Source organism: Pholis gunnellus (genome assembly GCF_910591455.1).
Source record: "Pholis gunnellus genome assembly, chromosome: 13".
NCBI classification, from domain to species: Eukaryota; Metazoa; Chordata; class Actinopteri; order Perciformes; family Pholidae; genus Pholis; species Pholis gunnellus.
Genome location: NC_136540.1, coordinates 6,906,860 through 6,923,750, shown reverse-complemented (window position 1 = coordinate 6,923,750; position 16,891 = coordinate 6,906,860). Strand labels below are relative to the sequence as shown.

The 16,891-nt window shown below is 44.6% G+C and overlaps 2 protein-coding genes across 3 annotated transcripts; one reads left to right on the top strand and one right to left on the bottom strand.

Moving 5' to 3' along the window:
* Positions 1 to 39: 39 nt before the first annotated feature.
* Positions 40 to 4,559, bottom strand: LOC306705279 (uncharacterized protein). Its single transcript, XM_079171994.1, has 6 exons — positions 4,439 to 4,559; positions 3,681 to 3,881; positions 3,416 to 3,536; positions 3,132 to 3,204; positions 2,847 to 2,938; positions 40 to 2,400 (listed from the first exon to the last, which is right to left on the bottom strand). The coding sequence occupies exons 2-6, from the start codon at positions 3,879 to 3,881 to the stop codon at positions 1,073 to 1,075; spliced, it is 1,815 nt and encodes a 604-aa protein (XP_079028120.1). The 5' UTR covers positions 4,439 to 4,559; the 3' UTR covers positions 40 to 1,072.
* A 702-nt stretch (positions 4,560 to 5,261) lies between these two features.
* On the top strand, positions 5,262 to 11,206 carry rbm14a (RNA binding motif protein 14a). 2 transcript variants are annotated; one of them, XM_079172100.1, is made up of 8 exons: positions 5,262 to 5,295; positions 5,964 to 6,143; positions 7,237 to 7,421; positions 7,630 to 7,821; positions 7,921 to 8,027; positions 8,250 to 8,531; positions 8,624 to 8,829; positions 9,165 to 11,206. In XM_079172100.1, exons 2-8 carry the CDS (start codon positions 5,983 to 5,985, stop codon positions 9,637 to 9,639), a joined length of 1,608 nt encoding a protein of 535 aa, XP_079028226.1. In that variant the 5' UTR covers positions 5,262 to 5,295; positions 5,964 to 5,982; the 3' UTR covers positions 9,640 to 11,206. The 2 variants fall into 2 exon arrangements, with proteins under 2 accessions (XP_079028226.1, XP_079028225.1); XM_079172099.1 differs by having other exon boundaries at positions 8,624 to 8,847.
* The last annotated feature ends 5,685 nt before the right edge of the window (positions 11,207 to 16,891 follow it).

Sequence of the window (16,891 nt, the reverse complement as noted above, 5' to 3'; positions counted from 1 at the left end):
AATTCACCCACAATCTGAGATTGACTTTCAATAATTTTAATTAATAACATTAGATATCACGCTAATGCACATGCATAGTCTAAGTCTATGTCGACATGTCTGCAGAGAGGAGTTATTAAATCCAGTCAGAAACTGAACCCAGTAGAAGGCACCTGTGGTGGTGTCCTATCGAAGGAAGACTCAACAACCACAAATCAAGTTTTCTTCCACAAGGAACCAGAATAATGTCTACAAGAACCCCCTAAATGAAGACCGCCTGTAAGTGATCCTATTTTATCTGTTAATCTGATTTTACCCAAAGAAATCCAGCAACTCCTGGTAGCCAACTCAAAAGCGGTTGTAACTGTATTGCAGTTTGACAATATCATTTTTATTTTTACCTTTGATTGCAAACGTTTGTAAACCTCCACCAACCATTCAAGCTGCCGTTTACATACGTGTATGTCCAAAATGTTATTACTTTATAGTTGTATCCTTTCAGACAATTGTGTGAAATTGTCATGAATAGCATATGAATTCTTAAGTTATGGCCAAAAAATGTGTTTTGTTAGCTAACGGTGACCATTGACCACCAAATTCTAATCGGTTCATCCTTGAGTCCAAGTCGTCTTTAGTGCCAAATTTGAAGAAATTCCCTTGAGACGTTCCGGAATGATAGACAGACATCCAAAAAAACCACAATGGCCACGTCTGATGTAAATTTAGCAAAATAAAGGCATGTACAGGGTAACAGTGATGGACTTCCTCACTCATGAAAGTTTAGAGTGTGAAAGTTCTTAATTTTCTTCGTGTCTGTTCGCAGAACAGTCAAAAATGTGTTGGTGTGTTTAAGGAAATGTTTGGCAATAGAGCATAATAAAAAGTGCACATAGTTTGCAGTTAAAACACGAAAAACAACCAGTATCGTGAATAAAATCTTTGGTTTTGAAAAACGTATTTAATTCAAAGTGTTGCTATATTCTGAAGATTATCTCGGGGTGAGACCCTGAGATACTGTCACCACATTCACATTTAGTAATTCTACACTGCTTTATAATAATGTAAATCAGTTACAGTCTAAAATGTTTGTGCGCTAGAGGCTTGCAGCATCGTCCTGTATGTGGGGGGAGTGAGGTGGAGTCTCTGCTGCTCCCTCAAGACTACTGAAGAAACTGCAGCTGTCTGTGCCATTTAGAGAAGCAGCATTCATCTGTAAAACCAGACCCCTCTCCTCCTCTTTTGTGTCATCTTCCTCCTTCATTTGATCCCCACCTGCTCCCTCCTCCTCCTCCGCCTCTCTCTCTGATCTTTGCTGATCTGGTCTTGAAGGAGTAGAAGGTATGTGATAGGCCTGCTCCGCCAGCTGAAGGAAGGACGGAGAGCAGAAGGGAGAGAGACAGAAGGGGGCCTTAGGAGAAGGAGAAGGAGACGGGGACTGGTACGGCGAAAGGGAAGGTGAAGCGATGGGTGAGTCGTATGGAGAGAGTGAAATGGTAGCCTTGGGAGAGAGAGATGGGGATTGATGAGGGGAGAGAGAAGCCCAGGGAGAGTCAAAAGGAGAGAGGGACGAAGATTCTTTGGGGAAAAGGGGAGGCGCCTTTGGAGAACCATATGGGAAGAGGTGAGGAGGGAGTGAGGACGAACTGGAGAAACTGATCATTGGAGAGGGCTGCATGTAGTCTGATTCGGGTGGAAGATTCTCCGTTACTGCTGATAGCTGACCTGTAGCCTCTTCCCCGATGACTCCAGCTTCACTTTGGCCCCGCTCCTGCATCCCAGGCTGGAAGTGAGGAGTTGCTGATGGAAGCTGAACTTTGGCCTCACTGGGGTTGTTCTGCAGGGGCCAGGTGTCCTGAACTGTGAGATCAATCTGAGCGACTTCACTTGGGCCCTCACCTCGTAACAGCCCTTTACTGGGTTGGGCGGTTCCTTGTCCCTGTTTCCGGGCATTACATTTTCCTTTCTTTTTGGGCATTAGCGGCGGTGGAGGTGGAGGAGCGAGTGGGGGCGAAAGCGGGCTCGAAGACTCTGTGGAAATCCGAATCTTGCGGCTGCGGTTGAACATGTTGCGTCTGGACAAAGGATTGTGGGAATGCAGGAAAAGGGGGTTGACGAAACAGAGAGCGCCCTGGCCGGAGCCACAGTCCAGCTCTCGGGGGCTGCGTGTCGCGATTGGACAGAACTCGTGGAACAGGGTGGGATTTGAACCTGCTTGTTTTTTGTCCGTGTCAGCATTAGCTACCGTCCTGAGCCGGTTGTCTGAGTCGGGCTGGGGAGCTGAATCCGGCTGAGCTGCAGAGCTCGTCTGTGGGGGAGCAGCGGGCGGGACTGAGGTTACTGTGTCTGGCTTCTTCTTCTTGTCTTTCTGGGGCATAGGTGCCTCCCGAGGCCCACGGACGTTTAGGTGGGAATTCCAGAATTCTATAAAATATGATGTTTTCATTATAGTGAAACCCGGATTTCTGCTTCATTGGTCAACTTTAAACAATTTCCACATCTTCCTTTGTGCAAAGATGTGCAAAAACATAACCTCTTGATGACTTTGAAACCATCCTCTAAGAATGATGTCATCCTGAAGTATCAAAGAGTATATTTCAAGGCCATAGGCCATATACTGTTGATTATATTATAATTCATCAATGAAACTTGATTTGAACAACTTTTGTCTTTCTACTCATTCGTCCTTCAATTAACAAGTATTTATATATATATATATATATATATATATATATATATATATATATATATATATATATATATATATATATATATATATATATATATATATATATGTTTATTCCCCAGCAGCTGGGAGGTAATAATAATGAATGTAGTATGCGTGCAAACAAGGAGTTGTGTTTACCAACCTATTCCCATATGTGAGATGGACTCGAGCTCTTTGTGGGATGTCGCCTTTGCAATGGCCTCAGGAAGCTCCAAAGGGAAGCGTAATACATCTCTGATACACAGAAAATGTACAATATTAACACCAGCATTTGCTCTTGCAGATCAATAAATATGGACAGTGACACATGTAGAAAAACAGGGAAAACTGCTGTGAACATATTGTATAGGAAGTGAAGGTAACGAACAGAAAAGACACAAATGGTGAACGGCTGAGGAAAATGATAATGAGGAAGGCAAGATGGTACCTGCTGACACAGTAGAAGGAAACTAGTCTTGGGACATCTGGGAAACTGATGGCTGACGTCTCCAGACACAGAGCTGGGGGTGAGGAAAATTGAAAGTTGCAGAGATTTTTGGAGGGGGAGATGTAGTCGTGTGTTAAAACTATGTAACACTACTACCTAGTGCAATTGGACAACATCTTGATGATGCGCACACACGGGCATGACTACATATTTGTTTACCAAAGAAGGCAGATTCAGTCTTGATGGGTCAGACACAGAAATATAATTGTTTTGTTGTCACATACTCTTACTGGATTGTTCCTCCCTGATGCCAAATTGCTGAACAAAGGATGGCACGCTGTCATCCGCCAAGCGGATACACAGCACATTTCTCTGGGACGTGCGAGACCTGCGCACCAGGAAGGTCTGCGGGAGGACACAAGTGATTACTGAGTGCATGTGTGAGTGTGTAGGACATGGACAGAGAAGGCAAGAGAGGTATGGCCTACACGTATGTGGACATATGGTGTGCTCCTGATTTTATTTCGATGGAGTGTATGCGGCTCTCACCCCAGGAGGCTCCCTCTGCAGTATGTGCAGTGCGGTGGCAGGATTGATGGACAGCTGGAACCAGACTGGAACTGTGAGCAGGAGACGGTCCAGCACGCTGATGCTTTTCAGAGAGCCCCGTCCCCTCTGATGCCCCAACAGCTTCTGCTGTGACGACTGGGTGGGCTCCGGGAAATCATACAGCGGTTCTTCTTGTGCCATCTACACATGCAACGAAAAGTAAACCCATGGCTATTAGATGTCCTGCCAGTGACCATGCACTCCCTTAGTGTGTGCAGGCTACAGGTGGTTATTATCTCTCCTTGTGGCTCACATTAACAACAGGAAGATGGAAAGGATGCCCTCACACACACACACACACACGCACACACGCACACACGACTGCGTAATAAATCCGCCTGGATTGGGACAGCGAGTCCAGACTTGGTAAAGTGCAGCAGCTCAGACAGAGCTTAAATGAAATAGGAAGAGAAACACGACACTGAAACACGACGCACAGACGGCGATGTAACATCAATAATTACACGTAAACGAGCAATGATATTGTTGGTTATGGCTATTTTTCTGAACATATAGGTCTGTCGCCCTATTAAGTCTCACCGCAGCCTACATGTCAACATCTGTCTGGATCCGCAGCGCGCATTCCTGTAAAACGTTCACATTTCCTATTGAAACCAAGAGTCTTCCTGCCGTATATTTACACCACTTGTGTGTACTGTGGGATTCTAACTTTAACATTACCAGGGCTCGTCGTTTACCTCGTTGTCCCGATACTTCTTTTGATCCCCTCCGGGTCCACTTTATGTTGACACACTGCTATTTTTTCCATCAAATTCACGGGGATGAAAACTTTGCTTCTCTTCCACTTTGGCCTGTCATGACGTGTGGTCTTAGATCCGGAGACGTCTCTCTTCTTTGGCTCCTCCCCCTCTCCCTCACCTGGAAACAAACACGTGATACCTATATGCCACGGGCCAAGAAAGACGCGCCTGTCCGAAGCAGAAATATTTGAGGCGTAGAAAAGTCAAACCCGATATAACTATGTTTATAGTGTTATAGTGGTGGAAGACGTACTCAAACTTCCACTAAAATAAAAAATAAAAAAGCAATGTAGCAGTGTCATACAAGTAATGCATTCAGAAGTTTACATTATTAAAATATTATGATCAAAATATCAAAAAAACTTATACAACAGACGTATGCATTGTTGCCTTTTCCAGAAAACTGTATATTGGATTATTAAGTAAAGGATCTGGGTAACTGCTACTTATTCCCCACTACCCGCCATTGATATGAAACTACTAAATCAATGATATTTAAGTGTGGTAATGTTGCCCTCTGAAGCACTGTAGATCTTTCAGGAGACACAGTACTCCACAATTAACTACATTGACGTCAGATCATGTGTTGTGTTGTTTATGCGTCAGAGTAAGAGATTTTAGACTGTAGACATGGCCGTAAAACTGAAAAAGAGGAAGAATGCCCCAGTCAGAAATACGAAGCAGCCATCTGGTGCAAATCTGATGTAACTGCGCCCCTGTGGCTTCCAGTCAGTGAACGTCAAGAAACCGGAAACGGATGTGACGTTTGAAATACAGCTCCAGGACCGCGTTGGGTAAGAAGTCCGTGAAACGTTACTATGCTAGCATGATTATGTTGCTTTCCCTCCCTTTTAAACTAAAATGGATGCACAACACGATTAACGGTGATTAATACACGCTATGATAGTATACACGCCAGTGATGGAGCTGTAGCTTAAGCACATGTTTTTAAACACTGTGATGAAACCACTGCGCTAGCTAGCTTAGCTAACGTTAGCCACATCGTTAATGTTTGCGTTTAACAAAATGGCCAGTAGTGTCGTAGTTGTTTAGCTAACTGGTGGTCGTATAACTGATCGTACATCTTACCATAAAACCAGTTGTATGTTACCGATTATTTGTAATTTGTCTGGCATTAGCCAGTTTAGCTAATTTTGCAGCTACACAGGCTTCATTTGACCCGCTTTCGCCGAGAAAGTCAACGGCTTTATTAGCTCAGTAAAGCTAATAATAACCGGTTAGCTAACGTCAATATGCTTATTGGCAGGTGACAATGTAACCAGTTAATGACTTTAGTTTTAAATAACCCCACCTGTCAGTGTGACTTAGGATGAACATCATTAACTATGATTAGCCACATGGGGAAAACCCGATTTTTCTGTGGAGATTCACTAAAGTTAGCAACGTTACCAACATCAAAAGGAGACATTTAAACCAGAGCACCATGTTTTCTCTTCTACAGATGCCTGTGTGATACAGAGATGAGCGGTGAGAACGTGAAGTTGTTTGTCGGGAACCTTCCTTTAGATGCAACTCACGACGAGTTAACGAAGCTCTTTTCTCCATATGGAGAGATCAACACCTGCTCTTTGCTCAGACAGTACGCCTTCGTTACCCTGAAGGGGGAGGGGGCAGCAGACAGGTAACTGTTCATCACCACTATTAGATAGTAACTGTTCATCACCACTATTAGATAGTAACTGTTCATCACCACTATTAGATAGTAACTGTTCATCACCACTATTAGATAGCATGAATTCATTGATATTATAGAAATATGCTTTATGCTGGGGATAAAATCAAACATGGATATGAATGATGCTGATGTGGCCCCAGAGCGACAATGAGTTTGACACCCCTGGTCTAAAGCTTTACATCAGTGGTCGCCAAACTACGGCCCGCGGGCCGGATGCGGCCCGCCTCCACATTTGGTCCGGCCCCCTGAACAATACCAGAGACGCATTATGATTTTTTTTCAGTCTGCACAATTAATCGAATTTTAATTGCGATCACGATTTTGGCTGCCACGATTAAATGAGCATGATCGTCTGCGATATTAACGTTTAAAATACGTGCTCTGCTACATATCAAATCAAACGCTTCCTGAATCAGCCAACCACCAGGGGGCGAACGAGATGAGAGCTGTCATGCGCGCACCCTGTAGAAGTAGAAGAGTAGAAGAAGTAGAAGAGCCGAGAGATGAGAGCTTGAAGGACGAGTACTTGTGCTTAATTTATTTACACGCCGGCATGTCATGTCTGTCACTACATGGTCGCGCGTTTTCAATTCCCCTGCTCTCTGTATCGCGCACGGCGGTGTTCCGCCCCGATCCGCGCGCACGATGCAACAGTCGCTCACCTGCGCGTAGCACCCCCCCCCCCCCCCATAATCGGGCCCTAGGTCAAACGATATGTTCAGTGATGTGGCCCTCACAGGAAAAAGTTTGGGGACCCCTGCTTTACATAATAAACTGATGGGCTGGTTGGGTTTAGTGCTGCAGTATATGACTTTATAGGCTTTGTTGGGCTGAAAAAAACATTACGAACTGGACCCCTGCAGAATCAGAAATCCAATTAATATATAATCCGTCGTAAAACACGCAGGCAGCATTTGGCTGGTTTTAGTTTATTTGATGAATTTTTAACCTCAGCTAAAATATTTGCAGTACACCCGGTGATGATGATGATGATGATGATACAAAGATATAAAGATGTTTCTCATTCCTACTCTTACAGGGCCATACGACATCTCGATGGCAAAGAGTACAGAGGCCGGCCGTTGGTGGTCGAGGAGTCCCGTGCGCGCCCACCCAACTCCACTAAAGTGTTTGTGGGGAACCTCGCCGCAACATGTTCAGCAGATGACCTGCACGGTTTGTTCTCAACCTTTGGAAGAGTTTTAGACTGTGACAAAGTCAAAGGTGAGTTAGAAATCCCGTCACCAATACTTATTGTGAGGAAATATTTAGTAGAAGTACTGATCTGTAATGTAACAACAATCTTCAGATTATCTTATGTCATCTAGAAAGTTTGAATAGTTACATTTTTGACAATACCAATATGGGATTGATGTGTTTTATTTTTAATCGGTGTCTCATGTTAACGCTGAGCTTCCTGTGTACTCTACAGCCAGATTATGCTCAAATGTTGGCTATGCGTTTGTGCATATGGAGAGGAAGGAGGAGGCCCTGGTGGCTATCGACGCACTCAACGGGACCATGTACAAGGGCCGTCAGTTGGCCGTAGAGCTGTCCAAAGCTCAACCTTTGATCAACCAGATTGCAATGGCTGGAAATTCAAACCACGGTGGTGGAGCAGGAGGTAAAGATGAAGTTATCCATTTGTGTTTTAACTGCATCATATTAAATGCTGAAAACAACTCCTGTTCTCATCATGTGTTGTTCTCCCTTTGCCTTGTAGGCAGGGAGGGTCTTCTTCCGCGACCACCTCCATCGCTAGAGCACCATCAGAGTCAAGCAGCCGTGCTAGCAGCAGCTGCAGCAGCCGCGGCTGGACTACCCATACAAGTCAGTTAATTCTCTAGCAGGGCATCCGCTATCCGGAAAACATCTAACTTCTGATCTCTGAAAAAACCGAGTTTATGAACGGTCACACGCATTTGTGACTAGACTCGTTTGAACCTGACGCTCACACTTTCGTTACCCGTAGTGTTTTATAGAGAAATTGGGTTGGAGTATATTTTGTAATGCTTTATTTTAAATGCTGGCATCTCCCATCTGTCTTTGTAGGTTCAACAAAGTGTCCATAACTCATTCTACAACACCACCTCCTTTGACCCCACCTACGCTGCTTTGAAGGGCATTACGAGCGCTAAAGGTGCAGATGGGGTGATATACGGCGCTCTAGCCAGCCAGGTATACGGGACAGTTGCTGACCAGGTGTATCAAGATATGGCCAATCACAATCCCGCAGCTGTTACCACTGTTGAAGAAGTAGAGTCACAAAGCGGACCAGATCCAACGACGCTTTTCGAGGCAGCGAGGGCAAAGTTCTTTCAGGAGGGACAGAAGGTAGTAAAACTGTATAATCTTCTCCTCTGTTTATTTTGTGTTGTACATTTTCGTGTACGTTTTATTTTCTGACATATTTTTTTTAAATAAAGGTTCTGGCAGAGCAGCAGGCAGGGAGAAAGGCGGTGTCTGCAGACAGTGAGCGAGACCGCAGTCCAATCAGAGGAAACCGAGCCCCCCTCCTCCCTGACCCGGTTCCAGGTTCCTTCGGTCAGATACGACCGAAGCGCCGCGCCCTGCTGCCGACGCCACCTGGAGGACCTGAAGATGCCCCGGCTGCCACCAACACACCTGAAGGGTCAGATCCTGTTGCTAGGTACACACAATACATTTTGATTAAAGGTGGCAGCAGAAGGAAAATTAAGCGTGTTACGCCTGCTTCCACTTGCACATACTGTATAATAATAGTTTATTTACATCTCACTAGTGGTGCAACGGATCATAAAACTCCGTTACACCACTACATAGCACTGATCAATAAATCATTACATTATTGTAGAATGCTTTATTAACATCAAACAAAAAAAAATACACATCCCTGTGTTCATTATTTCATGCGAGATGTGGTTTTTCGGCTAACATTTCTTTGTTTCTTTCTTCTCTTTACCGCTTCTGTTGTAAACTGCACTCCAGGTCTTACACAGAGTACTACCAGCAAATGCATCAATACCAACAGTATCAACAGTACCAGCAGCAGTACCAGTACCTCCAGTATGCCTACACCAATCCTCCTCCTCCTCCCCCGCCTCCACCTGCCACCACACAGGCACAGGCCTCCACCACAGCGCCCCCGGGGACGTACTCGGCGCCCCCGACGTACGCAGCACCGGGAGCCTACGCGCCGCCAGGAACGTATGACGCGTCCGGAAGTTACAACGCCTCATCCGGGAGCTACAATGCTTCATCTGGGAACTACGACGCCTCGTCAGGAGGCTATGACGCGTCTGGAGGCTATGGGGCACCCGGAGCATATGATTCATCGGGAGCTTACGCAGCAGCGGGAAGCTACTCCGCATCCACACCGTATGAGCAGACACCCGCACACGGGCAACCCATGCCCCAGCGCCATGATTACCCTTACCACACGCCAGAACCCCCTTATCGATAGTCCCACCCCCACACACACTCCTTCCACACTGCAGATGTGTGCGTGTGCATGTGTATTTACATAAGGGACAGTGTAAACCAGTGAGGGAGCAAGGTTGTAATTCGAATGTAATTCAAGTCTGACGCATTTCCCCTTTTTTCTCCATCCTAACCTAGTTTCTAACTAGCTGGCCTGTCGGTGGATACCTGTGTGGCGTAGTGGGACAGTTCATTTTGTAATAGCGTCAAGCGTTCACAGTTTCTGTTCGATGACATGAGGCACAGCTGGTTGGATGTTCAAAGAGGCTTAAATGTTTCTTGGGACAAAGTTGTTCTCCGAGGCCAGGGTAGGATATCGTAGGAGAAGCTTTTTGTTTGTACTGAATCGAGGCCTTTTATATACTCTACATGAACATGTGCAGGGAAATAAGCAGTCCAAATCACACATTTCAAATGTAATACGCTGATAAATTACTAAATAGCTATAAAAAACATACTCCAATCATTTAAACGGATGAACTTGCAAAAAGAGAAAATTATCCATCGGCCTTTCTGGCCTCTTTACAAGATGCATCGGTCTTGCAGCATTCTTTTAAAACTCATTTTTCAGAGGTCCACATGTCCTTATGACAACAATTTTATAATAGAAATCCAAACCCGCGCACTAGTGTGGTCGTAGGAACGTCCTGTGTGGAGTATGTAACAGGCCTCTGTTTGAATTCAGCTGCATTGACCTTTTTTTTTATAACAGCCAGTCTGTTCGTCCAGACATTGAACCGCCCGATTGGTTAATACACGTCGACGAGAAGAGACGGCCGAAGTGAAACCGAGCGGTGCTTCAGCCAGGTTTTTTGTTGCCTTTACTGTAGAACCTTCTGTTTGTGAAGATCGAGAATGTTTGTTAATTGAGCGGCTTTGTGTTGTGTTTCAGGCTGGCTCTCACTCAACGTGATTATGTATCATTTTTGTCCTCTATTTTGGGTCATGTAAATCTTTGATACGGCAAAGTATTGGACGGATAATCGCAAATTCGTTAGACGGTCACTTAGGTTCTGTTGCAACCCAATGAACTCTGGGTGATTTGGAGATGGCATTCAAGTTTTCCTGAGGCAAACTGTTTTCAAGGTGAGAAGAATTATTAGAGTAAATTTGTAGTCAACCAGGATATTACCAGTCTGATTATGCAGACGTTACGTTTCATAGTCTCAAGGGTTAGCCGGGTGTGAACATGACTCCGATAAAAGGATACAAATACATTTTCAGCGATTTAAATTAAAGGGTGAGTCGGTGTTTACTTCTAAAACATTAGAACAGAATCATTAAGTCACCTGTAGTCGTCCAAATTTCTTTTTTTCTATTTCATATTGTATTGAATCAGGCCGTTTGTGAAGCAACCCTGAAGCCCGATGGTTATCCGGGTGCGGTCGTACTTGCACCGTGCACTGAATGGTATTGAACCGGCGTGGCATGTGAGCTTATATGAGCTTAACGTGCTGTGAAATCAGACATGGCATTCGATCTTGAAGTGCGGTTCCTAAAAAAAAAAAAAGAAAAAAAAAAGGGAGCTATCGGTGATTCACCATTTGAGCTGAGAGCAGGTGCATTTTTGTTTTTCTTCTAAATGCAGCGGCGTGTTGCTGATGTGAACAGCGTAGGGTTGTTGACTGAGTGGACACGAGGTGACAGCGCTGCAGGTGAAGATGAGGGTGGTTTTGGATTTAGTGAAGGCCGCTGATTGTTCCGAATAGCCGTGAGAAGGGCCGATGACCTTTCCTTTCCCCTCTTCTGATCTCTCCAGAGTCACACGCCTCTTTTTGACACTAGGATCACAAACGCTCTCTGCATTCACACCACGCCATCTCCACACTTTATATCTAGATGTATTTTAACTGGATTCATTGCATTTTGCTCATGTAAAGCAGGCCACACGTGCAAATGATACTAATGCACACTTGACTCCATCAGTATTGTTTGACAGTAGAAGTTCCGTTCCGTGATTGTACCACACCCTAGTTCCTCATCTTATGTCTAATTCGCCACCTGAGTTGGTAGTGCTGTGGTAGGTTTTCAGTGACACATAGCCTCTCTAAATGTCCACATTATTCCACCTTCTCCATTTGAACTGTTAGTTGCATGCCTTGTTGTTGCTGCTGCTCCAGCCACCTTCTTCCTCTTGCTGATTATTGCAGCTAGAGTGGGAGGGAGCCAAACTGAGCCCTTGCCCTGGACGTACGGCACACGCAGCTGTAGCGTGGGATGGGGAAAACAGCAGCGTTAGGCCTGAAACTGCTGTGGACGATGGGGTGTCCCCCCACTAAGGTAAACACTCAGACCACACACTCCTGCCCCTCCCTGAAAACACCCATACACACTCTCAAACACAATCACACACATACACACGCACCTATATCCATTTATTCCTCCCCTGTCTTCAGGGAGTTTTATTTGCCAGGATTTCAGATTTTTGGAAATTAATCTCTCATCCTTTTTTTTGAGGGGAGATCAACTTTTTCCTGTTTTTGATTTTCCTGGTCGTATCCCTTCAATCAAACCCCCCCCCCCCCCCCCCAAACATACTCTGCTCATACATTCCTGCTCCCAACATACTGACCGCTCACACACACACCAGATGCAGACACGTATATCGTCTTTTAGTCCAAATCTGAAGCAGGCATGTTGTTAGTTACCCGTATCTAATAACCTGTCATTCAACAGTACCAGGCAATCACAGCCACAGCTGGACGTGGGACATTTAGGTAGGATGGGTTGTGTTAGTTTTTGTAAATGTGCCCTTGGGGCCACTTTTGGGATAAAGTGCCTTGCGTAAGAGCACATCGGTAGGCCCTTCATTTCAGAGTTGAATAACCTGGCTCAGGATCGGTTGCTGATTCAACGCTCGACTCCCCTTCTCCCCCCAAACAGCGATTTTTGATGCCACATTCAACTTGTATGAATGACGATGAACACAAATATCATTTTGTTTTAAATTACATTTTGTCCTATGTTCTTTGAAATGTTTAATTATCAATAAATGAATTTGAATTGAACTGTGGCTTCTCTGTGTGAATATTTAAAGATGAATTATAACGGTGTCTAGTGTTTGTGGAGGATTCACCAAATAACTTTAAAAGCTCAGCATCAGATGACGTTTTATTCCATTTTCTTAAAACATCAACCTATGCTTTTAAAATAAAAAAACAATAATTTGATAACAATCCAAACCTGTTGATAATACAAAAAAATAAAATGAGAAGACATTGAATGTATGGAACCTCATTCCCTGCTTACAAGACATTTCATGGACACTGCTGAGTTTCATGCCCTCAACAACAATGAACAGTTTACAGATGGACACTAGAGCACGGGGTGAGTGGAGTGAATGCAGTCTACACAATGCTGAGGGTATACTGAGGTAATGTGGTGAAGTCGGCCTATGCACCTAAATGGACGAAGGATCGAGCGTGAAACTGCAAAGACGCCGTGCGCCTTTTCACTGGCAAAACATGGGAATGCAGTTTCTACTCGGAACACGCAAGTCTGGTTTCCAGCCGCCAGATTAGTCTGTGAAGTAGCTTCAGTGGTGAATACAACGGTCTTTATTTTGTAGACAGACGGCTGATAATGGTGTTGGGAGTGTTCCATTGTGGATAAAACTAGAAGCGACCCTTTGAAGCTAACCTCCCGTGTCCTTTTTGTAAAGTTAGAGTGCAGGTAGATAGTTTACGTAGATACTGGGGCTGTTTCTGTCCCTTTTTATCAGACTTCAGTGTAAGAGTGAAAAATACTTCCCCTGGACAGACTGAACTGATGAAGCAGGTTTTCTCAAAGTCTGAGAAACTACTCTGAGAATGTTTTTAGGAAATCCAACCCCAGATTTAAAAAACTACAACTTTTAGTTTTGCTTCATAGCTTTTATGCTGTGTCTCTTACTGACTATTATTGACTTTAGTAGGTTAAAATTAAGGATAATTAAACTGAGGTACAAAAAATAAAGTGTACAGAGACATGGCTGACAGAAATGGGGAAACTCCATTTTTTTACCCATCTGCAGTTAGGTTAAAAAAAGATGCCATAGATCTCTAAACTCCTGTCCTAGTCTGTACTCTTTCTGGGCCTGGTGTGCCGAAATTGTCTCAAAAAATAAAGTTGAAGCTTCCGGTGAATCCAAGCCTGGTTTCAGGAAACCAGCCTGTGCTTTGAGAGGATGACTGGGAAAGAATAAGTCCAGTTGATGGCAACAGACAGGGACAAGACTGGGCAAACACGTTAAAAACACCACACAATGTTGACCAGACCAAACACATATTACAGTACTTTGACTTTCAATCACAACCTCCCATGATGCTGCTGGCATAGTATGAAAAAGGAGCGAGCATTCGAACACGTATTGAAAATAGCAACGTTTTAATAAAGAGCGATTTTACAAGACTGCAATGTCTAGCTAGCTAGGTGATAACTGGCATTGACATCCATGGTGTTTTACAAAGGTGCAGTTATGGTAACTGGGTTTGAAGTTTGATGGGTTACTTGCAAGTTGCATTTCTGCATGCGAGGCAGCCTTCAAACAGTTACGGGACCCTACATTGTAAAACAGTTGACTATGAATGTCAATGAACGTTCATGTCAAGAGGTAAGTAAAAAATCTCATGGAGAAATTTCCTTAACGTTTTCCAAACACACCGGTAAGTGAGAGTTCACACAATGGTCATGCTTTTACCGGGCACACAAGCCAATAAAAAGACGACACTTAATCATGCAAAAGAAGACAAGTTCTTTGTCTCTAAAAAATAAAAGAACACAAAAAATCTTTTGAGTTCTGATATCATCCATCCGTAGTGGCCTTGAATAAGAAGAAGCTGCGCTTTGATGATGACTTTGGTGCAAAAAAATGTTCCTGTTTCGAAGAGGACAGACCCTGTCCTGTCCACTTCCTCGATGAAGACACTCTTGGTATAGACCAGTTGTGATAGTTTACCCATGACCTCCCATCTCCCCTCGACCCACTTCCTCCTTCGAGATGGACACAAACATCACAAACATCAAACCCACCCTCCCGCACATCCCTGGATGATGACACCTTCAAAATACAACCATTCAAACACAGATACAGCAATAAATTGTCCCACGTACAGTACGTCATCCAATGGGGCTTCGATCACTTACAGAGAGAGCACGTCTAAAAACACATGAACGGCATTTCCTATATACAGAGGACACAGTAACAGTCAGAGGTTGGCCCAGGATGGATGGAGCTGCGTCGAGTGAAGTGCACAGTGAAAAGAGCATTCAGCTGACTTGAGAAAGACAAACCACTGGGATGAGGAGTAACGGTGGAGAGTGAAACGACTATTTTTTTTTTGTCAGCTGGCCTCTTGTTGAGAAAGCTCAGAGAATATCTGCCTGCTTGGTGACGATTTCTAACTGAAGTCTCTCTCTCTGCTGGTCGTAGAGTCGCAGCTGCAGGGTGATTGGTTTTTGCGTAGCCAGCAGTTACAGTTCAAGGTTGAATCCGAACCATACGCCACGTCGCCACCATACAGTTGCAATTCTCTGCCGATTTTTGTTAGGAATCACAAGCGTGTGTGCAAGCTCCGGCTCTCTGATTCACTTTTGAGATTCCAGGGCCGATGACTTCGGGGCTTTTTTTTTCTTTTTTTTTGCGTTGTTTTCATCAGATGAGTGATCCTTGGAACCACCGTAATTTGATGTGGGGTTGTACAGACTGAGACACGGCCACAATAACACTCACTGCTAAGTTGTGCACACTACCAGCTCACTAGAGACCTTTCGTCTCTTACCGAGGAGCTCGACCCTGTTTATCTCTACGGGAAGGCATGTGCACACAAACACACATACAGTACATGTACATAGAACAGACACAATCAATAGAAAACGACTTCATCCCCAATCGATTATTGCCCCTTTCAACTGTACATCCCAGCAATGATTTTAGGTTTTTGTGCAGCAGAGCGTGGTCCCCTCTTCGAAGGTTTGTGCTATATATATATAAATGTATATACCGTCTGTCTGTGGGTCTAACTTGACCTTGGGTCTGCCAGAAAAGCCACATTAACATTTAACATCTCATTAGAGCCTCCCGTGTCTGGCTGTCTGAATTAATCTGTGTGTCGTCACTGCATTACTCGGGTCGTGATCAACAGACATTGCCCTCGGTCGCTTTACGACGGCCCGTTCCTCGTTTGACTCCTCCGCCTGACCTTTAGCTGTCCTGTCCACAAACGTTAACACTACATTAGCAAAGCCCTCTCTGTGGTTGCAGCGTCTTTGATTACTTGGAGGTGAGACATCCGCTGCAGTAATTCCCCTTATCCAGTTTTTCTGGAGTGTGAAGGACATCACGGGAGACTCATTTTGAACAGGACGAATACAGGACAGGGAGGAAATCATACAGTTGGGGAGTCGAGAAACACCGCCTTCCTAACATCCAGTCAACTCTCTGTCTGGCTCTCAGTGCATTTGTCACTACTTTTAGAGCAGTACGTGTAAAACAGAACAGGTTAGTAAAACGGCATTCTGTACAGGAACCTGATGTGGACACACAACAACACTACAGCAGGAAACAGCTTTCTAAACAGCCTACAGATGTGGTGGGAAAGACGGTAACGAGATTGCATGATATTGCACAGCTGTAGGGGGGGGGGGGGGGGGTTGGGGGTAAATGAACAAAATACACAGTGTGTACAGCCCGACCCCAAGTAGCAAAGTTAGTGTAAGAGGTTTGTTTACATCCAAATGCGATGCCTGGATCTGGCTCAGTGCTTTCATCAGTTAGTTCCAGTGCAGTAACACGTTGGTACCTGGCAACACAGCAATGACATCAGGTACCAAAAGAGAAACACATACAGTACACACCCTACACAGCCACGTGCATCCACACACTCTCAAGCGCACCCACAAAGTATCGCTCCACGTCGGATTTTGGATGTGAAGTTGGCAATTAAGAACAAATGGAGCTCATAAAAAGACTCAAAACGGTAATGTTGATGCAGCACGTTGAAATGTAGAAAAAGGAAAACACGCACGCACGCACACACACGCACACACACACACACATTCAAATCGATTACTTCTGACATCAGGTGATGAATGACACACAACGGGGAACCAATCTGAACAAGACGCTAACATCACCTACACGGACATACACCCTTGGCAAAGTTCACATTGAGTAAAGTGCCAGCAAACAATCCAATCAGAGAAAGAGGCGCGTGTCCTCCGAGTTTGAAGTGGGTACGTTTTTATACAGGAAATCA

Bases quoted from the DNA above. Each gene is read 5' to 3' on its own strand.
- rbm14a (XM_079172099.1), top strand. From the start codon at position 5,983: ATGAGCGGTGAGAACGTGAAGTTGTTTGTCGGGAACCTTCCTTTAGAT. The intron at 7,422-7,629 runs GTGAGTTAGAAA...TGTACTCTACAG, and splicing joins AGACTGTGACAAAGTCAAAG to CCAGATTATGCTCAAATGTT. The intron at 8,532-8,623 runs GTAGTAAAACTG...TTTTAAATAAAG, and splicing joins TCTTTCAGGAGGGACAGAAG to GTTCTGGCAGAGCAGCAGGC.
- LOC306705279 (XM_079171994.1), bottom strand. From the start codon at position 3,881: ATGGCACAAGAAGAACCGCTGTATGATTTCCCGGAGCCCACCCAGTCG. The intron at 3,537-3,680 runs GTGAGAGCCGCA...GTCCTCCCGCAG, and splicing joins TGCAGAGGGAGCCTCCTGGG to ACCTTCCTGGTGCGCAGGTC. The intron at 3,205-3,415 runs GTATGTGACAAC...CCTCACCCCCAG, and splicing joins GGAGGAACAATCCAGTAAGA to CTCTGTGTCTGGAGACGTCA.